At 48.1% G+C, this 27967-nt stretch overlaps 1 protein-coding gene across 1 annotated transcript; it reads right to left on the reverse strand.

Annotated features, from left to right (window-relative positions):
• Positions 1-862: 862 nt before the first annotated feature.
• LOC142922463 (uncharacterized) lies at positions 863-27687 on the reverse strand. Its single transcript, XM_076063271.1, has 13 exons — positions 27602-27687; positions 24225-24394; positions 18426-18479; positions 17969-18105; positions 17155-17211; positions 16834-16932; positions 13739-13805; positions 8608-8781; positions 7690-7743; positions 7153-7289; positions 5618-5674; positions 5117-5201; positions 863-928 (listed from the first exon to the last, which is right to left on the reverse strand). The coding sequence occupies exons 2-13, from the start codon at positions 24390-24392 to the stop codon at positions 863-865; spliced, it is 1155 nt and encodes a 384-aa protein (XP_075919386.1). The 5' UTR covers positions 24393-24394; positions 27602-27687.
• Between the last annotated feature and the right edge of the window lie 280 nt (positions 27688-27967).

Below are 27967 nucleotides of genomic sequence, written 5' to 3' on the forward strand. Positions count from 1 at the left end.
CATTCGTGAACATAAAGCAGACCTTAAACACGGTAGGACCAACACCTCGGCCGTAGCAGATCATTGTTCTAATTCAGTAGGCTCACATGCCATTGACTTTTCCAAGACGGAGGTTCTTTGTAAGCCATCTGGCTTCCATGAGAGATTCGTTCATGAGGCTATCCACATATACAAGCACAGAGACAATTTCAACCGAGAAGATGGATTCTATCTTAGCAATCATTGGAAAGATTTGATAAATCATTTCAGTTCTTGATTGATTGTTCACGCTTACAGTGGCTTTCAGACAGCATACATAAAAACAAATTTCGTCTCCCCCCTCCTCTTTTCAAAAAATAGATGGACTAGTCCTGGGCAAACTGCCAATCGTTGCGCGTGACGCAAACGTTATTATTTTATATATATATATATAAATAAATAAATATGCCGTTTTCGAAATAAATTTATGCAAACCGACACACCTGATGATGACCGTTTGAGTTATGGTCGAAACGTCGTGAGAATTTTTTATTGTTTTATATATATTTTGTTATTTTGTTGTTTCTCTTCAACGTGACTTTACCGAAAAAACTAAGAATATGAATTACTGCAGTCACGAAAGCTTTAAATCAAAATTTAAATTCACGTACAATTTGTCAATCAATTCCATAAAAAAAATACGAAGTATTTTCTTGCTTACATAAAAAGCATCGAGTGACTCTCATCACCAATGCCAGCAACCAAACAAGGTGAAATTTCCACATTCCCATAATGGGGGGCTACGTTTGTTCACAGGATGAAAACTTTTCAATCATCATCTGCAGCAGCAGCTATGCCCAAATAACCCAGAATGTACCCGATCTAGTCAAATCCTGGAAGATAATCAGGTTTTAACTTGGATGTTGCTGGCGCAGTGCTGACCACACGCATAGCAGGTTGGCATGGGCAGCTGCAGGGGTGCAAGGTGGTCAGCTGAAGGATCCATTGTTGTACTGTACTTATATGCTCTACTCGCACTTGTGCCCATCCATTGTGTCCCGCTTTCTGTCTCGCAGCGAAATTCCCAACGTGTGCGATTGTTACATTTGATTTGTCAGTGAGTTCCGTTCCTGATCATTGTTTCAGATCACTCGCAAGACAATTGAGAGATGGACATTGGAAGGCCTTCCAGAAGCGGATAGAGAATGACTTTGATGATAAGTCATTTGACTCTCAATTCTATTTCACATTTGCTTGGTTATGGTATTTACTAAAATGCAAAATAACCCTCGAAGCTTTGTTTATCATTCAAATAATTTGAAACGAGCATGTAACCAAGATTTTGCTGCATATTGTTTTATTTGCATGTTTCATTTATAGGCTGCTATATACTGGTGGGGAGGTGGAAAGGGAGAAGTGGGGGGGGGGATTGGGAGGATTTGTGTGCTGGGGGGTGGGCAGAAGCTTGTGCAAGCTGTTTTTTCTACATAACTCAATTTACTTTCTTTCATTTGTCAAACTTGCAACATTTAAATTGTTGATTTAAAGCTTTCGTGACTGCAGGGATTCATATTCTTGGTTCTTTCGGTAAAGTCACCACCACGTAGAAGGGAAGACAATAAAATAATAGAGAATTTTATTGTTTTATATTTTTATTATTTTATTGTTTCCCTTCTAGCGAGAATTTTATTGTTTTATATTTTTATTATTTGATTGTTTCCCTTCTACGTGACTTTACCGAAAGAACCAAGAATTTGCAACATTTAGTTGATATACTAAGCGACCTCTCGCGGTCTTTACATAACGTCTTGACATGTAACCTACTCCGATCATTTGTCCCCAAGTTAAAATCGCCCTAAATGCATGGAAATAATTTGACACAGCACCCACGACCACTGAAAATAAGAATGCTTGATTAAAGCACTGATGTGCGTTTATTGTTGTAACTGTTGACGATGAAAAAAGAAGCAATCCGAGCACAAAGCAACACATGGATGCACATGCAATCAGGGAATCATGTCGCAGCTCCGATTATAGCACGGTTGGCTACGTACGGTGTGAAAGACGTTCTCCACGCATACTAAATTTAATTTCACATTTGTAACGTATTTGTTGCGCAAGGTGAAAAAAATATTAACAGATGTGCACACGTATGTATTAGAATGTGAATCAATTATTGCATTATCCAGTTCATATCATGTACTCGGCAATGACACACAATGTTTGCTTTGTGATTGTATATTATGGATATTTTTTGGTCTATAATACGGTATCTTCCTCCACATTTTCAATAAGCTAAGCAATGAGAGATCAGCACATATAAATAATTAAAAGATCATTGTTTACCCAAGCTCATATTTAGTGTATCGTGATGTTGATGAAGATATATTATTGTTGTTACATGCAAGTGCTGTTGCTGAACAACTGAGAGATCAAAACAATGTCAATTAGCAAATTAATCTCCTGAACAACACCATATGATGGGACCAGAATTATTTGTAAAGTAACCATTGTTAACAGGCATGGCAGTCAAAGAATGTAACGCATCAGTTGGGAGATGGAGCAATGAAATCAGCTCGTGTGCAGGTCATAGTTGGATTATTACATCATAGCATCGTCAAAGGTGGTGGGTTGGGGAGGCCTCCATTCATTGACCATGGCTGATGATGATGACGATGATGATATATAAAGGTGTCTCAGTTTTATTTTTGTATTATTTTCCATTTAAAAAAGTAAATACTGCATATCAACATTGTCGTCGTCATCATCATCAAGTAACATAGTATTGTATTTCTAAATCATTATGGTGATGTAAAAATAACACTTCTGCTGCACAGGAAAATTGTGTGAATTGCTCAATGCAACCTATGAACAAAAATGCATCTTGGAAAAACGCTTTGAACCTGGTAGAATATAATTAGAGACCAAAGCATCCCACAAGGAAAAATGCATTCTTATAAAATGGGATTAGCAATGATTTTTAGCCAAGGAATTTTATTTCACTCAAGAGCTTACTTATCCGGTGACAGGTACAGTGAGGGAAAAAAGTATTTGATTCCTTGCTGATTTTGTACGTTTGCTCACTGATAAAGAAATTATCAGTCTATAATTTTAATGGTAGGTGTATTTGAACAGTGAGAGACAGAAAAACAACAAAAAAATCCAGAAAAACGCATGTTAATGTTATAAATTAATTTGCATTTTAATGAGGGAAATAAGTATTTGACCCCCTCTCAATTAGAAAGATTTTTGGCTCCCAGGTGTCTTTTATACAGGTAACGAGCTGCGATTAGGAGCACACTCTTAAAGGGAGTGCTCCTAATCCCAGCTTGTTACCTGTATAAAAGACACCTGTCCACAGAAGCAATCAATCAATCAGATTCCAAACTCTCCACCATGGCCAAGACCAAAGAGCTCTCCAAGGATGTCAGGGACAAGATTGTAGACCTACACAAGGCTGGAATGGGCTACAAGACCATTGCCAAGCAGCTTGGTGAGAAGGTGACAACAGTTGGTGCGATTATTCGCAAACGGAAGAAACACAAAAGAACTGTCAATCTCCCTCGGCCTGGGGCTCCATGCAAGTTCTCACCTCGTGGAGTTGCAATGATCATGAGAACGGTGAGGAATCAGCCCAGAACTACACGGGAGGATCTTGTCAATGATCTCAAGGCAGCTGGGACCACAGTCACCAAGAAAACAATTGGTAACACACTATGCCGTGAAGGAAATCCTGCATCGCCCGCAAGTCCCCCTGCTCAAGAAAGCACATATACATGACCATCTGAAGTTTGCCAATGAACGTCTGAATGATTCAGAGGACAACTGGGTGAAAGTGTTGTGGTAAGATGAGACCAAAATGGAGCTCTTTGGCATCAACTCAACTCGCCGTGTTTGGAGGAGGAGGAATGCTGCCTATGACCCCAAGAACACCATCCCCACCGTCAAACATGGAGGTGGAAACATTATGCTTTGGGGGTGTTTTTCTGCTAAGGGGACAGAACAACTTCACTGCATCAAAGGGACGATGGACGGGGCCATGTACCGTCAAATTTTGGGTGAGAACCTCCTTCCCTCAGCCAGGGCATTGAAAATGGGTCGTGGATGGGTATTCCAGCATGACAATGACCCAAAACACACGGCCAAGGCAACAAAGGAGTGGCTCAAGAAGAAGCACATTAAGGTCCTGGAGTGGCCTAGCCAGTCTCCAGACCTTAATCCCATAGAACATCTGTGGAGGGAGCTGAAGGTTCGAGTTGCCAAACGTCAGCCTCGAAACCTTAATGACTTGGAGAAGATCTGCAAAGAGTGGCACAAAATCCCTCCTGAGATGTGTGCAAATCTGGTGGCCAACTACAAGAAACATCTGACCTCTGTGATTGCCAACAAGGGTTTTGCCACCAAGTACTAAGTCATGTTTTGCAGAGGGGTCAAATACTTATTTCCCTCATAAAAATGCAAATACATTTATTACATTTTTGAAATGCTTTTTTTCTGGATTTTGTTGTTGTTATTCTGTCTCTCACTGTTCAAATAAACCTACCATTAAAATTATAGACTGACCATTTTTTTGTCAGTGGGCAAACGTACAAAATCAGCAGGGGATCAAATACTTTTATCCCTCACTGTACATTGTTATTAAAGGCAATGCATCCTATTGTTATAGTTACATTGTTATTGAAGACAATTCATCATATTGTTATAGTTACATTGTTATTTAAGACAATGTATCCTAGTGTTATAGTTACAATGTTATTGAAGACAATGGATCATATTGTTATAGTTACATTGTTATTGAAGACAATTCATCATATTGTAATAGTTACATTGTTATTGAAGACAATGCAACCTATTGTAATAGTTACATTGTTATTGAAGACAATGTATCCTAGTGTTATAGTTACATTGTTATTAAAGGCAATGCATCATATTGTTACAGTTACATTGTTATTAAAGACAATGCATCCTAGTGTAATAGTTACATTGTTATTGAAGACAATGCATCATATTGTTATTATCAGAGCCATGTGTGTTTGCATGTTCACCCATTCACCCACCACTCACCCACGCACTTAGTCACCCACCATCGCCCCACTCTCCCCCCACTCTCCCCCCACCCTCCCCCCACTCTCCCCCCACTCTCCCCCCCCACCCCCACTCTCAGCTTCTTCTCCTTAGCGATTCTCTCCGCCCTGAGCGCTGCCACCTGGACAGGTGACAGCGGCGTCTCGTAGCTGATACCGCTGCAACAACATCAACAACATCAACAACACCATCAATAACATGAACAACATCAAAAACACCATCAACAACACTATCAATACCATCAACAACATCAACAACATCAACACCATAAACAACACTATCAATAGCATCAACACCATCAACACGATCAACAACATCAAAACCATCAACAACACCATCAACAACACCATCAACAACATCAACACCATAAACAACACCATCAATACCATCATCAACACCATCAACACCATCATCAACACCATCAACACCATCATCAACACCATCAACACCATCATCAACACCATCAACACCATCATCAACACCATCATCAACACCATCAACACCATCATCAACACCATCATCAACACCATCAACACCATCACCATCATCACCATCAGCGGTGTGGGGTGCTCACCTCTCCGACGGCACCGACACGTGCTTGGGATTCTTCTGGAAGAGATTTGTCCCCAACCTGAAAAGAGCGCAGCACACACACACACAGTCACACACACACAAAGTCACACACACGCACGCAGACACACACACACACACGCACGCAGACACACACACATGCACAGACACACACACGCACGCACGCAGACGCACACACGCACGCACGCAGACACACACACATGCACAGACACACACGCACACGCACGCAGACACACACACATGCACAGACACACGCACGCAGACACACACACATGCACAGACACACACACACACGCACGCAGACACACACACATGCACAGACACACACGCACGCACGCAGACACACGCACACGCACGCAGACACACACACATGCACAGACACACACGGCACGCAGATTCACAGACATGCACAGACACACGCACGCACGCACGCAGACACACACACACGTAGACACACGCACGCGCACGCACGCACACGTAGACACACGCACGCGCACGCACGCACAGGCGACGTCAGAGGGGGCGGGTGAGTGAGTGGATGAGCGGGTGGGTGGGTGAGTTTGTGGGTGAGTGAGTGGGTGAGTGGGCGAGTGAGTGGGTGAGTGGGTGAGTGAGTGGGTGGGTAGGCGAGTGAGTGGGTGAGTGAGTGGGTGGGTGAGTGGGTGGAAGAGTGTGTGTGTGGGTGGGTGGGCGGGTGAGTGGGCGGGTGAGTGAGTGGATGAGTGAGTGAGTGGGTGGGTGGGTGAGTGGGTGGGTGAGTGGGTGAGTGAGTGGGTGGGTGGGTGAGTGGGTGAGTGAGTGGGTGGGTGGGTGAGTGGGTGGGTGGGTGGGTGAGTGGGTAGGTGAGTGGGTGGGTGAGTGAGTGAGTGGGTGAGTGAGTGGGTGGGTGGGTAGGCGAGTGAGTGGGTGAGTGAGTGGGTGGGTGAGTGGGTGGAAGAGTGTGTGTGTGGGTGGGTGGGCGAGTGGGTGGAAGAGTGTGTGTGTGGGTGGGTGGGCGAGTGAATGGGTGAGTGAGTGGGTGGGTGGGTGAGTGGGCGGGTGAGTGAGTGGATGAGTGATTGAGTGGGTGGATGAGTGGGTGAGTGGATGAGTGAGTGAGTGGGTGGGTGAGTGGGTGAGTGTGTGGGTGGGTGGGCGAGTGAGTGAGTGAGTGGGTGGGTGAGTGGGTGGGTGAGTGGGTGAGTGAGTGGGTGGGTGGGTGAGTGGGTGAGTGAGTGGGTGAGTGGGTGGGTGGGTGAGTGGGTAGGTGAGTGGGTGGGTGAGTTGGTGAGTGAGTGAGTGGGCAGGTGAGTGAGTGGGTGGGTGAGTGAGTGGGTGGGTGGGTGAGTGAGTGGGTGAGTAAGTGAGTGGGTGAGTGAGTGAGTGGGTGGGTGAGTGAGTGGGTGAGTGAGTGGGTGGGTGAGTGAGTGGATGAGTAAGTGAGTGGGTGAGTGAGTGGGTCGGTGAGTGAGTGAGTGAGCGGGTGAGTGAGTGAGTGGGTGAGCGAGTGAGTGGGTGGGTGAGCGTGCGGGCACCCACACGGGTTTGAGTGACATCCTGCGCTTGGCAGCGCTGCTCCGCGCCAGCTCAAACTTGGCAGAGAAGAGCTCCGTCTGAGCCGTGTGCTCGTCCTGCGCGAAGATCTGGCTGGTGCACAGCGGCTGCCTGCTCTTCGTCTACGCGGGGAGGGAGGGGAGGGAGGGGGAGGGAGGGAAGCAGTCAAATGATCATCACCACCACCACCATGAGACCCACTACAGCCATCATCATCGCCGCCATCATCATCACCACCACCATGAGACCCACTACAGCCATCATCATCGCCGCCATCATCATCACCACCACCACCATCACCATGAGACCCCCTTAGCTCACCTGCTCACCCGCTCACTCGCCTACTCACCGGCTCACCCGAGGCTCGCTCGCCCGCTCACCCACCCACCCACCCGCTCACCCACTCACCCACCCACCCGCTTGCCCGCCTGCCCACTCACCCACCCATCCGCTCACCCACCCACTCGCCCACTCACCCACCCGCTCACCCACTCACCAGCGGCTCGCTCACCAGCCACTCACCTTGTAGACGCCTTTGGTCTTCTGCTTCTTCTTGGGGTGGAAGTCGTGGAGGAGCTGGGGGAGACATTGAAGGCACGAAGACGGTCAGCAGCTCACCACCACCGTCACCATGGTGATGGTGAGCTCACCACCACCATGGTGACAGTCAGCTCACCATCACCGTCAGCTCACCATCACCATGGTGACAGTCAGCTCACCATCACCGTCAGCTCACCATCAGTATGGTGACAGTCAGCTCGCCACCACCGTCACCATGGTGACAGTCAGCTCACCATCACCGTCACCATGGTGACAGTCAGCTCACCATCACCGTCACCATGGTGACAGTCAGCTCACCATCACCGTCACCATGGTGACAGTCAGCTCACCATCACCGTCAGCTCACCATCACTATGGTGACAGTCAGCTCACCACCACCGTCACCATGGTAACAGTCAGCTCACCATCACCATCACCACGGTGACAGTCAGCTCGTCACCACCATCACCGTCACCACGGTGACAGCTCACCATCACCGTCACCACCACCACTGTCACCATGGTGATAGTCAGCTCACCCACTCACTCACCCAGCCACCCATTCACCCATTCACCCACCCACCAACCCACTTACCCACCCACCCCCCCACCCAGCCACCCACTCACCCACTCACTAACCCACCCACTCACTCACCCACCCACTCACCAAACCACCCACCCACCCATCCACGCCTCACTCACTCACCCACGCAGCCACCCACCCACCCACCCACTCACCTATGCACCCACTCACTCACCCAGCCACCCACTCACTCACTCACTAACCCACCAACCTACCCACTCACCCATTCACCCACCAACCCACTTACCCACCCACCCCCCCACTAGCCACCCACACACCCACTCACTTACCCACCCACCCCCCCACCCAGCCACCCACCTTGCCCTCCTCGCGTGGCACCACAACGGCCTCGTAGCGCGAGCGGCAGTGCTTGGGTGAGCGGTAGACGCGGCTCACCACGTTCACCACATCGCTCACCAGCTCCCAGTTGGGGGTGTGCGCCGGGGACACCAGGGCCAGGTTCAGCGGCAGCTCCAGCAGCTGCTGGATCGCCTGGTGAGGAGACACGGAGGGAGGGGGGGGTTGGTGGGTGGGTGAGTAGTTGGGTGAGTGCGTGGGTGAGTGGGTGGGTGAGTGGGTGAGTGAGTGGGTGGGTGGGTGAGTGAGTGGGTGGGTGAGTGGGTGGGTGGGTGAGTGGGTGAGTGGGTGGGTGAGTAGTTGGGTGAGTGGGTTGGTGGGTGAGTGAGTGGGTGAGTGGGTGGGTGGGTGAGTGGGTGAGTGGGTTGGTGGATGAGTAGTTGGGTTGGTGGGTGAGTGGGTGGGTGAGTGAGTGGGTGGGTGGGTGAGTGGGTGAGTGGGTGGGTGAGTGGGTGGGTGGGTGAGTGAGTAGTTGGGTGGGTGAGTGGGTGGGTGGGTGAGTGGGTGGGTGGGTGAGTGGGTAAGTTTGTGTGCGTGTGTGTCTGTGGTCCGGCATGCCTAAACAGCTTTTGTTCTGCCGGATAGAGGGGGCTAAACGGGCACGGCCCGGGCCAGAGAAGAGATGGAGTGACATGGTACAGGAGGACGTGGAGCTGAGTGGACTTGCCGATGACTGGTACCAGTAGTTTCAAGATCGGATACGTTGTTGAAAGTGGTTGTGCAATTGGCGGTTTGGAGTGTCCGTCTAAGGCAGTGGTTCTTAACCTGGGTTCGATCGAACCCCAGGGGTTCGGTGAGTCGATCTCAGGGGTTCGGCAGAGCCCCCGCCACGGAGGTCCGGACACACTTGAATTATTGTGTAAATTTGTGATGACACACACGGCCCACTTGGCCATCACTGGCTGCAGATGATCATGCTACACTGCTTGGCCAATCAGCGCTGCGGGGAATTTAGTGCGTACTCAGTAGTCAACGTGTGACTGTTGTTGTCGTACGTCGTGTGATTTCTTTAATATTTTATCCATACTAACTATGTCGGGCAAAAGAAGAAAGTGGTCGGACGAATATGTACAACATGGATTCTCATGTATCACGGAACGTGATGGGAGTGAGCGTCCTATCTGCATGATTTGCAACGCCAAGTTGAGCAACTCTAGTCTTGCACCGGCAAAACTAAAGGAACACTTCTTGAAGCTGCATGGAGACGGGGAATACAAGAACACAACACTTGCTGAATTCAGGGTGAAGAGAGCCAGATTCGATGAAAAGGCCACTCTGCCTGCTCTTGGATTTGTACCTGTTAACAAACCGATCCTAACAGCATCGTACGAAGTTGCTTACCTGATCGCAAAGCAGGGCAATCCACACACCATTGGTGAACCACTTGTGAAACCAGCTGCATTAAAGATGGCGAATCTGATACTCGGAACAGCGGCCGAAGGTAAATTATCCCAAATTCCCCTTTCAAATGACACCGTCAGTGACAGAATAGAAGACATGAGTAAAGACATCTTGGCTCAAGTAGTCGCGGATCTGATTTCAAGCCCGGCAAAATTCAGCCTTCAACTCGACGAAACCACAGACGTTTCTGATCTAAGCCAGCTTGCTGTTTTTGTACGCTATGTGAAAGACGACATGATAAAAGAAGAGTTTTTATTTTGTAAGCCTCTTACAACAACAACGAAGGCAGCCGATGTGAAGAAGCTTGTGGATGACTTCTTCAGAGACAACAATCTTTCATGGGATATGGTTTCTGCAGTTTGTACGGACGGAGCTCCAGTCATGCTGGGAAGAAAGTCTGGTTTTGGTGCGCTAGTAAAGGCCGATGCACCACACATCATTGTGACGCATTGTATTCTGCACAGGCATGCGTTGGCAACAAAAACCTTACCTCCAAAAATGGCAGAAGTATTAAAAACTGTGGTGGAATGTGTGAACTATGTGCGAAAAAGTGCTCTGAGGCACCGCATCTTCAGTGAGCTGTGTAAAGAAATGGGCTCTGAATTTGAGGTACTTCTGCTCCATTCTAATATTCGGTGGTTATCCCGGGGACAGGTGCTGAATCGTGTTTTTGCCATGCGTGTGGAATTAGCCCTGTTTTTGCAAGAGCACCAACACTGCCATGCAGATTGCTTCAAAAATCCTGAGTTCATTCTCATTTTAGCGTACATGGCTGATATATTCGCAGCTCTCAATCATCTCAATCAGCAGATGCAGGGTGGTGGAGTCAATATCATGGAAGCGGAAGAACACCTGAAGGCTTTTCAAAAAAAGCTACCATTATGGAAACGACGAACAGAGAACAATAACTTCGCAAACTTCCCGCTTCTGGACGACTGTGCAAGTAAGATCGAAGATGTGTCTGGAATCGGAAATATTTCTGTATCCACGGAACTGAAGCAAACAATTGCCACGCACTTAGATGAGCTTGCAAAGTCTCTCGACGGATATTTCCCTACAAGAGAGTCATATCCAGCATGGGTGAGACAGCCGTTCACGTTTGCTGTTGAAACAGCAGATGTCAATGATGAATTCCTCGACGAAATCATTGAAATTCAGCAGAGCCAGGTTCAACAGCAACTCTTCAGAACAACAACGCTCTCAACGTTTTGGTGTCGACAAATGAACAAGTATCCAGTTATTGCTAAGAAAGCCCTGGATTTTTTATACCATTTGTTACAACATATCTTTGTGAGCAATCCTTTTCGAGGATGCTGGACATAAAAACGAAGAAAAGGAACAGACTTTGTTGTGAAAATGACATGAGAGTGGCACTTGCCAAGGTGAAGCCACGCATATCTGAACTGATCTCTCAAAGGCAACAGCAGAAGTCACATTGATTTCCAGGTATGTAATTTGTTGTGAGTTTATGCATTGTGTTGGTTTTATTCTTTGAACAAGGTAATGTTCATGCACGGCTCATTTTGTGTACCAGTAAAAAACATATCTACGTCTTGAATTTGAAAAAAATCACATTTTATTTTTCACTAAAGAGGGGTTCGGTGAATGCGCATATGAAACTGGTGGGGTTCGGTACCTCCAACAAGGTTAAGAACCACTGGTCTAAGGCTTTGATGGTCTTCCAAAGTTTTGATGAGTTTTGGTGGTGTTCAAAAGATTCGACAAACTCGTGCCAGCGTTCCCTGTTTTGGCTTGATTGATTAGCGTTGTGATTTCAATATTGAAGGCCGGGAGGATTTGTGGTGATGTAGGATTGTTTGTCCTAATGGTGTTCCGTTGGTTTATTAGCGTTGAGGCTTGTTTAGGGAGGCAGGGAAGGTGTTGCTTGCAGCAACCCCCCAGCGACGGTGTGCTTGGTGGTAGTCGCGATGATGTTTCTGAAATTCTTTTCAGAGTTATTTGGGGATGTGTGGCTATGGTTGATGTTGTCGGTGAATAATTATTCTGAACCATAAGTGAAAAGTGGCCAGTTTCCTTTTTTAAAGTTGTAATACAAGCGGTTTTTAGGATTTAAATGTAGATTTAAAGCTTCCGTGACTGCAGGGATTCATATTCTTGGTTCTCTCGGTAAAGTCACCACCACGTAGAAGGGAAACAATAAAATAATAAAAATATTTTTAAAAAATCATTCTCACAACATTTGCAATCATCATTAAAAAAACGCCACTTTTTTTTTTCAAAATCTTCTCGCTGTGGATTTCACACCTGCCGATGATTGCATGTTTGTTTAGCAATCGAAACGTCGTGAGAATTTTATTGTTTTATTATTTTATTATTTCTCTTCTACGTGACTTTACCGAAAGCATCGAGTGAACGGTTTTTAGGAGTTTGTGAATGTTTGGCGGCATTGAGGGTCAACGCAATAGGTGGGCGGTCGGCTCCAAGGGCCTCAAAAAGACTCGCCAGTCGATTGATGAAAGGAGTTTTCCTGACGCTATTGAAGGGCAAGGTGATGACGGAACTCTGGTTTGATTCTTTTCATCGAGTACCCCATAAGGGGAGCCGTTCAAGATACCAGCAATGAGGTCGCCACGTGCATCGGGGAGGGGAAGACTGCGGCCTTTTTTTGCGGGCGTCGAAATCTCCAATAACAATTGAGTCGTCGTTTGGTAAAAGTCGATATATATTGAACTCATAGTTGCGAGGGCAAGACCTCGTCGCCGAGATGTAGACGTTGATTACGGTGAGCGGGCCCAGACGGGATTTGATACGGTGATATCAGAATGAGGCATTGGGATTTTAATATCTTCAAATTGAATGCTGTCGTGGATGAGGTAAAGGGAGACCGCCACCGGCTGTTGGTCGGTCTCTCTTACGGAGGAAAGTGACATTTTGTAAGTCGGGGCACGCGAGAAGTGGATTTTAATTTTGTTTCTTTGATGGCGGCTACGTCAATGGAGTTATCTTGTAGGAAGGTGCAGAGTTCAAGAGATTTGTCGTTGACGCCGTCGATGTTTTGGTCGAAGGATTTTAAGGTCGTTTTTGTCGTGGACGTTTCGTGTTGTGGTTGTGCAAGGTGGAGTTGTTGGACTGGACAATTTGCAGAACCGGCCGGAATTTGAGCTGGGGATGCGGGCTAAAGCAGCGCAGCGTTTGCGTTACGAAGCTTTGCAAACCGTCGCGTTGGATGGAATTTGCATTGACGTTCATGCCGCAGCCGCCACAAGGGAAAGACGGGGCCTGGATTAAAATCGACGTCCCCGGCAATAATGAGAAGCCAGCTCCAGCATGCGGGGAGGCCTGGGCTGGCTGGCGAAGTTGCCATGTTTCGATTTAAAGCTTTCGTGACTGCAAGGATTCATCTTCTTTGGTTCTTTCGGTAAAGTCACGTAGAATGAGAATAAAATAATAAATTGATAAAATAAATGAGAATTTTATTGTGTTATTTTATTTTACCAAATTTATTATTTTATTCTCATTCTACGTGACTTTACCACAAGAACCCAAGAAGAAGTTGCCATCAGCAAGTGCTTTAGTAGCACTTGGGCGTCTCCACTTGGAACAAGCGACAACACCGCAGTGGTGGTTGTTGTCGAGTGGGTGGGTGGCCTAAACCCCTAAACCTTAACCGTGATGTAAACCCTTAAACCCTCCCCACCTCACCCACCACCCTCACCCCCCACCGCGTCACCTGTAGCAGGGCCCAGTCCTCGTTGACAAGCCACTGCGGCTGGTCGGCGGTGAGATCCGGCGGCGTCCTATTGTCATGGTTACATTGTTATTAAAGACAATGCATCCTATTGTTATGGTTACATTGTTATTAAAGACAATGCATCATATTGTTATAGTTACATTGTTATTGAAGACAATGCATCGTATTGTTATGGTTACATTGTTATTAAAGACAATGCATTCTATTGTTATAGTTACATTGTTATTGAAGACAATGCATCCTATTGTTATAGTTACATTGTTATTAAAGCCAATGCATCCTGTTGTTATGGTTACATTGTTATTAAAGACAATGCATCCTGTTGTTATGGTTACATTGTTATTAAAGAGAATGCATCCTATTGTTATAGTTACATTGTTATTAAAGACAATGTATCATATTGTCGTAGTTACATTGTTATTAAAGACAATGCATCCCGTTATTATAGTTACATTGTTATTAAAGACAGTGCATCCTATTGTTATGGTTACATTGTTATTAAAGACAATGCATCCTATTGTTATAGTTACATTGTTATTAAAGACAATGCATCCTGTTGTTATAGCTACATTGTTATCAAAGACAATGCATCCTATTGTTATGGTTACATTGTTATTAAAGACAATGTATCATATTGTTATGGTTACATTGTTATTAAAGACAATGTATCATATTGTTATAGTTACAATTTATCAATTTATTATTTTATTCTCATTCTACGTGACTTTACCGAAAAATCAAAGAAGATATAGTTACATTGTTATTAAAGACAATGCATCCTGTTTTTATGGTTACATTGTTATCAAAGACAATGTATCATATTTTATGGTTACATTGTTATTAAAGACAATGCATCCTATTGTTACAGTTACATTGCTATTAAAGACAATGCATCCTAGTGTTATAGTTACATTGTTATTAAAGACAATGCATCCTATTGTTATAGTTACATTGTTATTAAAGACAATGCATCCTGTTGTTATAGTTACATTGTTATTAAAGACAATGAATGCATCCTGTTGTTATAGTTACATTGTTATTGAAGACAATGCATCATATTGTTATAGTTACATTGTTATTAAAGACAATGCATATTATTTTTACGGTTACATTGTTATTAAAGACAATGCATCATATCGTTATAGTTACATTGTTAGTGAAGACAATGCATCATATTGTTATAGTTACATTGTTATCAAAGACAATGTATCCTATTGTTATGGTTACATTGTTATTAAAGACAATGTATCATATTGTTATAGTTACAATTTATCAATTTATTATTTTATTCTCATTCTACGTGACTTTACCGAAAGAACCAAAGAAGATATAGTTACATTGTTATTGAAGACAATGCATCCTAGTGTTATAGTTACATTGTTATTAAAGGCAATGCATCCTATTGTTATAGTTACATTGTTATCAAAGACAATGCATCCTATTGTAATAGTTACATTGTTATTAAAGACAATGCATCATATTGTTACAGTTATATTGTTATTAAAGACAATGCATCCTAGTGTTATAGTTACATTGTTATTAAAGACAATGCATCATATTGTTACAGTTACATTGTTATTAAAGACAATGCATCCTATTGTTACAGTTACATTGTTATTGAAGACAATGCATACTATTTTTACGGTTACATTGTTATTGAAGACAATGCATCCTAGTGTTATAGTTACATTGTTATTAAAGGCAATGCATCCTATTGTTATAGTTACATTGTTATTAAAGACAATGTATCCTAGTGTTATAGTTACAATGTTATTAAAGACAATGCATCATATTGTTACAGTTACATTGTTATTAAAGACAATGCATCCTATTGTTAGTTACATTGTTATTAAAGACAATACATCCTATTGTTACAGTTACATTGTTATTAAAGACAATGCATCCTAGTGTTATAGTTACATTGTTATTGAAGACAATGCATACTATTTTTACGGTTACATTGTTATTGAAGACAATGCATCCTAGTGTTATAGTTACATTGTTATTAAAGGCAATGCATCCTATTGTTATAGTTACATTGTTATTAAAGACAATGCATCATATCGTTATAGTTACATTGTTAGTGAAGACAATGCATCATATTGTTATAGTTACATTGTTATCAAAGACAATGTATCCTATTGTTATGGTTACATTGTTATTAAAGACAATGTATCATATTGTTATAGTTACAATTTATCAATTTATTATTTTATTCTCATTCTACGTGACTTTACCGAAAGAACCAAAGAAGATATAGTTACATTGTTATTGAAGACAATGCATCCTAGTGTTATAGTTACATTGTTATTAAAGGCAATGCATCCTATTGTTATAGTTACATTGTTATCAAAGACAATGCATCCTATTGTAATAGTTACATTGTTATTAAAGACAATGCATCATATTGTTACAGTTATATTGTTATTAAAGACAATGCATCCTAGTGTTATAGTTACATTGTTATTAAAGACAATGCATCATATTGTTACAGTTACATTGTTATTAAAGACAATGCATCCTATTGTTACAGTTACATTGTTATTGAAGACAATGCATACTATTTTTACGGTTACATTGTTATTGAAGACAATGCATCCTAGTGTTATAGTTACATTGTTATTAAAGGCAATGCATCCTATTGTTATAGTTACATTGTTATTAAAGACAATGTATCCTAGTGTTATAGTTACAATGTTATTAAAGACAATGCATCATATTGTTACAGTTACATTGTTATTAAAGACAATGCATCCTATTGTTAGTTACATTGTTATTAAAGACAATACATCCTATTGTTACAGTTACATTGTTATTAAAGACAATGCATCCTAGTGTTATAGTTACATTGTTATTGAAGACAATGCATACTATTTTTACGGTTACATTGTTATTAAAGACAATGCATCATATCGTTCAAGTTACATTGTTATTGAAGACAATGCATCATATTGTTATTATCAGAGTCATGTGTGTTTGCATGTTCACCCATTCACCCACCACTCACCCACGCACTCAGTCACCCACCCTCGCCCCACTCTCCCCCCACTCTCCCCCCCCCACTCTCCCCCCACTCTCCCCCCCCCACTCTCACCTTCTTCTCCTTAGCGATTCTCTCCGCCCTGAGCGCTGCCACCTGGACAGGTGACAGCGGCGTCTCGTAGCTGTTACCGCTGCAACAACATCAACAACACCATCAATAACATCAATAACATCAAAAACACCATCAACAACATAAAGAACACCATCAACAACAATCAACAACATCAACAACACCATCAATAACATCAACAACATCAAAAACACCATCAACAACATCAACACCATAAATAACACCATCAACACCACCATCAACACCATCACCATCATCACCATCAGCGGTGCGGGGTGCTCACCTCTCCGACAGCACCGACACGTGTTTGGGATTCTTCTGGAAGAGATTTGTCCCCAACCTGAAAAGAGCGCAGCACACACACACACAGTCACACACACGCACGCAGACACACACACACGCACGCAGACACACACACATGCACAGACACACACACGCACGCACGCAGACGCACACACATGCACAGACACACGCACGCACGCAGACACACACATGCACAGACACACACACGCACACACATGCACAGACACACACATGCACACACATGCACAGACACACACATGCACGCACACGCACGCAGACACACACACATGCACAGACACACGCACGCAGACACACACGTGCACACACATGCACACACATGCACAGACACACACACGCACGCACGCACACACATGCACAGACACACGCACGCACGCAGACACCCACACACGCAGACACACACTCACACACACGCACGTAGACACACGCACACACACGCACACACGCAACGTCAGGGTGGGCGGGTGAGTGAGCGGATGAGTGGGTGGGTGAGTTTGTGGGTGAGTGGGCGAGTGAGTGGGTGAGTGAGTGGGTGAGTGGGTGGGTGGGTGGGTGAGTGAGTGAATGAGTGGGTGGGTGGGTGAGTGGGTGGGTGGGTGAGTGAGTGGGTGAGTGGGTGAGTGAGTGGGTGAGTAGGTGAGTGGGTGGGTGGGTGAGTGAGTGAGTGGGCGGGTGAGTGAGTGGGTGAGTGAGTGAGTGAGTGGGTGAGTGAGTGAGTGGGTGAGTGAGTGAGTGGGTGAGCGAGTGAGTGGGTGGGTGAGCGTGCGGGCACCCACACGGGTTTGAGTGACATCCTGCGCTTGGCAGCGCTGCTCCGCGCCAGCTCAAACTTGGCAGAGAAGAGCTCCGTCTGAGCCGTGTGCTCGTCCTGCGCGAAGATCTGGCTGGTGCACAGCGGCTGCCTGCTCTTCGTCTACGTGGGGAGGGAGGGAAGGGAGGGGGAGGGAGGGAAGCAGTCAAATGATCATCATCACCACCACCATGAGACCCACTACAGCCATCATCATCGCCGCCACCACCATCACCACCACCACCACCACTGAGACCCACTTAGCTCACCTGCTCACCCGCTCACTCGCCTCCTCACCCGCTCACCCGCTCACCCGCGGCTCGCTCGCCCGCTCATCTACCCACCTCCTCGCCCGCCTGCCCACTCACCCACCCGCTCACCCCTCTCACCCACCCACCCACCCGCTCACCTGCTAACCAGCGGCTCGCTCACCAGCCACTCACCTTGTAGACGCATTTGGTCTTCTGCTTCTTCTTGGGGTGGAAGTCGTGGAGGAGCTGGGGGAGACATTAAAGGCACGAAGACGATCAGCAGCTCACCACCACCATCACCATGGTGATGGTGAGCTCACCACCACCATGGTGACAGTCAGCTCACCACCACCATCACCATGGTGACAGTCAGCTCACCACCACCATGGTGACAGTCAGCTCACCATCACCGTCAGCTCACCATCACCATGGTGACAGTCAGCTCACCATCACCGTCAGCTCACCATCAGCATGGTGACAGTCAGCTCACCACCACCGTCACCATGGTGACAGTCAGCTCACCACCACCACCGTCACCACCATCACCATCACCATGGTGACAGTCAGCTTACCATCACCGTCACCACCACCACCGTGACCATGGTGACAGACAACTCACCATCACCGTCACCATGGTGACAGTCACCACCACCGTCACCATGGTGACAGTCAGCTCACCATCACCGTCACCACCACCACCGTCACCATGGTGACAGTCAGCTCACAAACACCGTCACCACCACCACCACCGCAGTGACGGTGATGACGATGATGACGATGAAGATGCCGATAATGCTGATGATTCTGCTGAAGCCGATGATGATGCTGATGATGAAGCTGATGATGATGCTGATGATTCTGATGATGATGCTGATGATTCTGCTGAAGCTGATGGTGTGAGAAACTCATAATCAACATCATTATTGTCACCATCGTCAGCGGCAGCATCACCACCACCCACTCACTCACCCACCCACTCACTCACTCACACACCCACTCACTCACCCACCCACCCACCTACTCACTCCCTCACCCACTCACTCACCCACCCACTCACTCACCCACCCACCCACCCACCCCCCACCCACCCGCTCACCAAACCACCCACCCATCCACGCCTCACTCACTCACCCACGCAGCCACCCACTCACCCACCCACCCACTCACCCATGAGTGGGTGAGTAGGTGGGTGGGTGAGTGGTTTGGTGGGTGAGCGGGTGAGTGAGTGGGTGGGTGGGTGAGTGGGTGGGTGAGTAGTTGGGTGGGTGAGTGGGTTGGTGAGTGAGTGGGTGGGTGGGTGAGTGGGTGGGTGAGTGGGTGGGTGAGTAGGTGGGTGGGTTGATGGGTGAGTGGGTTGGTGGGTGAGTGGGTGGGTGAGTTGGTGGGTGAGTGGGTGGGTGGATGAGTGGGTGAGTAGGTGGGTGGGTGAGTGGGTAAGTGGGTGGGTGAGTGGCTGGCTGGGTGAGTGGCTGGGTGAGTGGCTGGGTGAGTGGCTGGCTGGGTGAGTGGGTGGGTGAGTGGCTGGGTGAGTGGCAGGGTGAGTGGCTGGGTGAGCGGCTGGGTGAGTGGCTGGGTGAGTGGCTGGTTGAGTGAGTGGCTGGCTGAGTGAGCGGCTGTCACCCTGCAGCTGCAGCTGGTGCCGGGCACCACCACCACCGCTGCCCCTGGCGGTGGAGCAGATGAAATAATGGGCACGTTATTTTAATCCCCCCATCCCTCCACTCCTCTGTGCACACCGGCAGTACAAGGGGATTAAGTTAGAAATGTGTGGTTTAAGATGTGGAGCAGAGATCTCAACAAAATCATAATGGTGCATGAATGAACAAATAAAAAAATCGATTTTAATAAAGTATGTAATGATTGCCAGTCAGTAAGACATTCTGATTAAAATTATTAAAATTGTGTTTATTTTTACTTAACAAAGAATGCATTTATAATCACACTTACACTTCAGTCAATGAATTAGATGGACACAAGAGGGTATGTGTGTATGTTGAACGTATTTCGCATTGTACGTAACCAACCGTGCACATTGGAGGTGTGAGGTAGCAGTAGCGTTAAATGGTTTTTAACGCCAAACGGATGGATGGTTAGAAAAATGGGTTGCCATGAATAACAAAAAAAATTTTGAGCAAAAGTTGTGAATGCAACACTTCCAAAAAAGTTTATTTTTTAAAAAAAGATTAACACTTTCATTCTGTACTCTTTGGTTCTATTCGGTAAAGTCACGTAGGTAAAAAATTAAAACAACAAAAATCACGACGTTTCGGCCACAACACAAGCGGCCTTCATCAGCTGAAGGGACCAGACTGTCACCTGATGAAGGCCGCTTGTGTTGTGGCCTGAAACGTTGTGATTTTTGTTTAAATTTTTTTACCTACGTGACTTTACCGAATAGAACCAAAGAGCGTGGATCCTTGCAGTCACGAAAGCTTCAAATCGAGAACTTTCATTCTGTCCTCTTTCGTAACGTTACGAGCACCATCCCCTCCGATGTAACATTATTGTTGTTCACGCTTCTTGACGCGGCGACGACAGCGGCCCACTTCGTGGGGCTGTCATTTGCGGTGGCCAGGGTCGCTTCTAAAACAGCGCTGCACAGCAACTCACCGGGGCCTTGCCTGGTCAAATAAAAGGCAGTTTTAGTTTGCTTTAGTAGAACGCGGTGAACCCCGCGGTGAACCCCGCGGTGAACCCCGCGGTGAACCCCGCGGTGGCCTCGTGTGCACGGTGGGCAGCTGCGGAGGAGGAGGAGTTCACGTCGTCCCTCTTCCACTTCACTCACTCGCTGGTGACGGCCGAGCTGCTGTCCACCCACGCTGCAGGTGAGGCTCACTCACTCACCCACTCACCCACCCGCTCACCCACCCGCTCACCCACTCAACTACTCACTCGCCCACCCGCTCACCCACCCGCTCACCCACTCACTCACCCACCCGCACACCCACTCAACTACTCACTCGCCCACCCGCTCACCCACTAACTCACCCACCCACTCACCCACCACTCACCCACCCGCTCACCCACCCACTCACCCACTTACAGTGAGGGAAAAAAGTATTTGATCCCCTGCTGATTTTGTACGTTTGCCCACTGACAAAAAAATGATCAGTCTATAATTGCAATGGTAGGTTAATTTGAACAGTGAGAGACAGAATAACACCAAAAAATCCATAAAAACGCATGTCAAAAATGTTATAAATTGATTTGCATTTTAATGAAGGAAATAAGTATTTGACCCCTCTCAATTAGAAAGATTTCTGGCTCCCAGGTGTCTTTTATACAGGTAACGAGCTGAGATTAGGAGCACACTCTTAAAGGGAGTGCTCCTAATCTCAGCTTGTTACCTGTATAAAAGACACCTGTCCACAGAAGCAATCAATCAATCAGATTCCAAACTCTCCACCATGGCCAAGACCAAAGAGCTCTCCAAGGATGTCAGGGACAAGATTGTAGACCTACACAAGGCTGGAATGGGCTACAAGACCATTGCCAAGCAGCTTGGTGAGAAGGTGACAACAGTTGGTGCGATTATTCGCAAATGGAAAAACACAAAAGAACTGTCAAACTCCCTCGACCTGGGGCTCCATGCAAGTTCTCACCTCGTGGAGTTTCAATGATCATAAGAACGGTGAGGAATCAGCCCAGAACTACACGGGAGGATCTTGTCAATGATCTCAAGGCAGCTGGGATCATAGTCACCAAGAAAACAATTGGTAACACATTACGCCGTGAAGGACTGAAATCCTGCAGCGCCCGCAAGGTCCCCCTGCTCAAGAAGCACATATACATGACCGTCTGAAGTTTGCCAATGAACATCTGAATGATTCAGAGGACAACTGGGTGAAAGTGTTGTGATCAGATGAGACCAAAATGGAGCTCTTTGGCATCAACTCAACTCGCCGTGTTTGGAGGAGGAGGTGTGAGTGAGCCAGTGTGAGTGAGGAGGTGTGAGTGAGGGTGTGAGTGAGGAGGTGTGAGTGAGGGGGTGTGAGTGAGGAGGTGTGAGTGAGGAGGTGTGAGTGAGGAGGTGTGAGTGAAGGGGTGTGAGTGAGGAGGTGTGAGTGAGGGAGTGTGAGGGAATGTGAGTGAGGGAGTGTGAGTGAGGAGGTGTGAGTGAGGGAGTGTGAGGGGATGTGAGTGAGGGAGTGTGAGTGAGGGGGTGTGAGTGAGGGAGTGTGAGGGGATGTGAGTGAGGGAGTGTGAGTGAGGGGGTGTGAGTGAGGGAGTGTGAGGGGATGTGAGTGAGGGAGTGTGAGTGAGGAGGTGTGAGTGAGGGAGTGTGAGGGGATGTGAGTGAGGGAGTGTGAGTGAGGAGGTGTGAGTGAGATAGTATGAGGGGATGTGAGTGAGGGAGTGTGAGTGAGGGGGTGTGAGTGAGGAGGTGTGAGTGAGGAGGTGTGAATGAGGTGTGAGTGAGAAGGTGTGAGTGAGTGAGGAGGTGTGAGTGAGGAGGTGTGAGTGAGGGGGTGTGAGTGAGGGGGTGTGAGTGTGAGTGAGTGAGGAGGTGTGAGTGTGTGAGGAGGTGTGAGTGAGGGGGTGTGAGTGAGGAGGTGTGAGTGAGTGAGGAGGTGTGAGTGTGAGTGAGTGAGTGTGTGTGTGAGTGTATGAGTGAGTGTGTGTGAGTGTGTGAGTGAGTGTGTGTGAGTGAGTGTGTGAGGAGGTGTGAGTGAGTGAGGAGGTGTGAGTGAGTGAGTGAGGAGGTGTGAGTGAGGGGGTGTGAGTGAGGAGGTGTGAGTGAGTGAGGAGGTGTGAGTGAGTGAGGAGGTGTGAGTGTGAGTGAGTGAGTGAGGAGGTGTGAGTGAGGGGGTGTGAGTGAGGAGGTGTGAGTGTGTGAGTGAGGGGGTGTGAGTGTGTGAGTGAGTGAGGGGGTGTGAGTGAGTGAGTGAGGAGGTGTGAGTGTGTGAGTGAGGAGGTGTGAGTGAGTGTGAGTGAGGAGATGTGAGTGTGAGTGAGGGGGTGTGAGTGAGGGGGTGTGAGTGTGAGTGAGTGTGAGTGAGGAGGTGTGAGTGAGTGAGTGAGTGTGAGTGAGTGAGTGAGGAGGTGTGAGTGAGTGTGAGTGAGTGAGGAGGTGTGAGTGTGAGTGAGTGAGGGGGTGTGACCGTGCGAGTTGCGATCGAGGGCCCCTCACCCAGGCCGTGCAGGAAGCTCCGTGAGTCTGCGTGCCTTCTCCGCCGCGTCCACGCAGCGCCGCCAGCCACGCCAGCCACTCGGCCGACGAGGCCTTCGGCGCTCGCGAGTCCACGGGGCGGCGGCGTAGGCGGCGGTCGCGTTTGGGGCGCGTGCGGGTCGGCGTAGTGGCGAGCGGCAGCGCGGCGGTTCACGCACCGCGTCGACGAGGCCCCCCCCCATGACCCGGGATCGATTCTCGCTTGCGGCCAACCTCGGTGACGACAGACGCGAACCGGTCCCGGGCCTCCCCTCGGCCGACTCTTAGAACGAGCGCCCCGGTGCGGTGCGTGGTAAACGTTTGCCTCGCGCGCCGTGCCGGTCTTCACGGCGCTCGCCCCAAAGGCCCGTCAACGCCACGGGTGGGGTATTTGTCTTTGCGCACGTCACCGTACGTACACACGCGGATGTATTTGTAGCCGGGCGGTTGGAGGCGGTCGCCCTTTGACAACAACGGAGGGCGGAGGAGCGACGCTCACAACGACGAGCGGGAACGACGAGCGGAGCGAGAGGGGCGGCTAAAATGCAGCGAGTTTGGGTACGGTAGGCGGCACGCAGCTGGTGGTGCGTCTACCAATCGCCTCAGTCAGTCAACCCACGGTACCACCTGGGTCTGTTCCGTGAGCTCCCGTCAGCGAGCCTTCGACACTTCACGCGTCCTCAACGTGCACCCGGCCTGGCGCAGGACGCGGTGGTGACATCGCCGCCGCTTGGTGGCGAACGGCGGCTGCTGTTGTTGTAGTGTTCGTGGCTGCGCAGGTGACCAAGTGTGTGTTTACAGTTGTGCGAATGTAGTCGTGGTTTCCCCCGGCGCATCGTCACCTCTGGCGGGTGCAGCACGTCCATCAGCTGCTTGGTATTCCGCTGAGCCATGAGCACGCGCTCACCCGCCGACGGACACCCTCCGCACGGCAGGCAGTCGCTCACCAGCAGGGCCTGCGTCCGCTCCTCACTCCCACACTCACCCCGGCCCGCTTCCTCTTGGAGCATTCCTGCACACAGCGGAGACGGTGAGCCAAGTCTAATGATATCGGTCTAAAATGTACGTGGCGGCGACGCTGCTGCATTGGCAGTGGTGTCACGAATAAACTTCAACATATTCGTCAAGAGGACTGTCACCTTAAAAAGAAAGGGTATATTTACTGGTGACGTTTCAGGCAATGGCCCTTCTTCACAGCACATAGAGAAAGCAGAGAAGTGGGGTTCCAATAGATGGTAAATTACTATACAATATTTATTTAACAAGGTAAATCCCACCGAGCTGTCTTTTTCAGAAGCGACCTGGCCACAAATTATAGCTCAACAAAGTGGCTCATTCACGTGGAAATGTATAGCAGCCAAATACTCTAAACGCACGTTGATTATATAAATGTGGAGGGAAAGCCGGAGCCGGAGAAAAATCTACGTGACCACGGGGAGAGAGAGAGACACCGCAAACTCCAAATACACAGCAGGCATCGTCAGGGTCGGGATCGAACCCACAACTTCCTGTACACCTGGCGAGGTAGTTAACATCTCACCACACAGAGAGAGACACCGCAAACTCCAAATACACAGCAGGCATTGTCAGGGTCGGGATCGAACCCACGACTTCCTGTACACCTGGCGAGGTAGTTAACATCTCACCACACAGAGAGAGACACCGCAAACTCCAAATACACAGCAGGCGTCGTCAGGGTCGGGATCGAACCCACGACTTTCTGTATACCTGGCGAGGTAGTTAACATCTCACCTCCGCAGTGCCCCTTCCAACATCACTCACTACCAATATTCGCAGCATTTCTCCCATCACCATTCACATCATCACGGCACTGCTCACAACATCAAGTCTTACACAATCACTCCCGTCACCTACTCCACTATCACTCGAACCATGACTCCCACCATCCCTCGCAACACTTACACCACCACATCATCATTTCCATATCATCGTCATGTACACCATTACACCACAACCATCACATTATCACTCACATCATTCCCCCCATTATCACACTATCTCTCACACCCCTTACGCTGCATCACCCCCCCCACCCTCCACACACACGAACAACACTCAAACTATCACACCCACACATCACAATCACCTCCACACCATCACCCACCCCTCCACACACACGAACAACACTCAAACTATCACACACACACATCACAATCACCTCCACACCATCACCCCCCACCCTCCACACACACGAACAACACTCAAACTATCACACCCACACATCACAATCACCTCCACACCATCACCCACCCCCCTCCAAACACACGAACAACACTCAAACTATCACACCCACACATCACAATCACCTCCACACCATCACCCCCCACCCTCCACACACATGAACAACACTCAAACTATCACACCCACACATCACAATCACCTCCACACCATCACCCACCCCCCTCCACATACACGAACAACACTCAAACTATCACACCCACACATCACAATCACCTCCACACCATCATCACCTCCACTTCACCGTCACTCACCAACACCAACATCTACACCCGCAGCGCCGTCTTACGCCATCACCACCACGCGTTGTGATCATCTTCCACATCACTCATCATTTTACACGACATCACCAACATCGCCCTCTTCCTGCTCCTCACCGCCTTTGTGCTGTTGGTCACACATCCTCACGTATCCCCCTCACGTATCCCCTCACATATCCTCCTCACGTATCCCCTCACGTATCCCCCTCACGTATCCCCTCACGTATCCCCTCACGTATCCCCCTCACGTATCCCCTCACGTATCCCCTCACGTATCCTCTCACGTATCCCCTCACGTATCCCCCTCACGTATCCCTCTCACGTATCCCCTCACGTATCCCTCACGTATCCCCCTCACGTATCCCTCACGTATCCCCTCACATATCCCCTCACGTATCCCCTCACGTATCCCTCTCACGTATCCCTCACGTATCCCCTCACGTATCCCTCTCACGTATCCCCCTCACGTATCCCTCACGTATCCCCTCACGTATCCCTCTCATGTATCCCCTCACGTATCCCCCTCACGTATCCCTCTCACGTATCCCCTCACGTATCCCCTCACGTATCCCCCTCACGTATCCCTTCACGTATCCTCCTCACGTACCCCTCACGTATCCCCCTCACGTATCCCCTCACGTATCCCTTCACGTATCCCTCACGTATCCCCTCACGTATCCCCCTCACGTATCCCCTCACGTATCCCCCTCACGTACCCCTCACGTATCCCCTCACATATCCCTCACGTATCCCCTCACGTATCCCTCTCACGTATCCCTCACGTATCCCTTCACGTATCCCTCACGTATCCCCTCACGTATCCCCTCACGTATCCCTTCACGTATCCTCCTCACGTATCCCCTCACGTATCCCTCTCACGTATCCCCCTCACGTATCCCTCACGTATCCCCTCACGTATCCCCTTCACGTATCCCCTCACGTATCCCCCTCATGTATCCCTCACGTATCCCCTCACGTATCCCCTCACGTATCCCCCTCACGTATCCCTTCACGTATCCCCCTCACGTATCCCTCACGTATCCCCCTCACGTATCCCCCTCATGTATCCCTCACGTATCCCCTCACGTATCCTCCTCACGTATCCCCTCACGTATCCCCCTCACGTATCCCCCTCACGTATCCCTCACGTATCCCCTCACGTATCCCCCCCACGTATCCCCTCACGTATCCCTCTCACGTATCCCCTCACGTATCCCCCTCGCGTATCCCCTCACGTATCCCCTCACGTATCCCCCTCATGTATCCCCTCGCGTATCCCCTCACGTATCCCCCTCACGTATCCCCTCACGTATCCCCCTCACGTATCCCCTCACGTATCCCCTCACGTATCCCTCACGTATCCCCCTCACGTATCCCCTCGCGTATCCCCCTCATGAATCCCTCTCACGTATCCCCTCACGTATCCCCCCATGTATCCCCCTCACGTATCCCTCACGTATCCCCCTCACGTATCCCCTCATGTATCCCTCACGTACCCCTCACGTATCCCCTCCCTTCAGCCAGGTCACGCTGACCCTGACCCCGTCTCTCTGCTCGAGGTCGTCACCAATATTGAGCAATCCCCACCCCACCACCAGTGAACAAAACAAAATTTTAAAAAAACCCGAGTTAAGCTAAAATACGATAATCGTGAGGTAAATTATGAGGTAAAGTGTTCATTAATTGTGTTAATTAATTACGCTGTAGTATGTAGAGAACAATCGTGTCGAGGAGTTGTTTTTGCGCAGGTCGCTTTTGTTACCTCGCCTGCAAAATACAAACAGTAATCGATTCTTCAATTACTGCCATACAAAATCGGGAATCGTAAATTTTAATCTGTTGCTATGGCCGTCTCTGGAATCGATTCACTGGGTCTTTGCTGAATCGATTACTTTGACTGCTACTGTGAAAACGGCCCTCAAGGCAAAAATTCCTCCCCCAATAATGGCGGCAAATTACTCACCCAAGATGGCTGAAACTACTCACCCAACATGGCTGCAAACGCTCGTCCAAAACAGCGGAACCTACTTACCCAACATGGCGGCCACAGAGGCCGTAAGACGTCA

Source organism: Petromyzon marinus, unplaced genomic scaffold (genome assembly GCF_048934315.1).
Source record: "Petromyzon marinus isolate PM22_M1 ecotype Great Lakes invasive population unplaced genomic scaffold, UKy_Petmar_22M1.pri1.0 PM_G_Scaffold_97, whole genome shotgun sequence".
Lineage (NCBI taxonomy): Eukaryota > Metazoa > Chordata > Hyperoartia > Petromyzontiformes > Petromyzontidae > Petromyzon > Petromyzon marinus.

Coding starts and splice junctions, on each gene's coding strand:
- LOC142922463 (XM_076063271.1), bottom strand. CDS start 24,392: ATGCTCCAAGAGGAAGCGGGCCGGGGTGAGTGTGGGAGTGAGGAGCGG. Junction 16,933..17,154: donor GTGTCGGTGCTGTCGGAGAG/GTGAGCACCCCG, acceptor ATGTTGTTGCAG/CGGTAACAGCTACGAGACGC. Junction 5,202..5,617: donor GTGTCGGTGCCGTCGGAGAG/GTGAGCACCCCA, acceptor ATGTTGTTGCAG/CGGTATCAGCTACGAGACGC.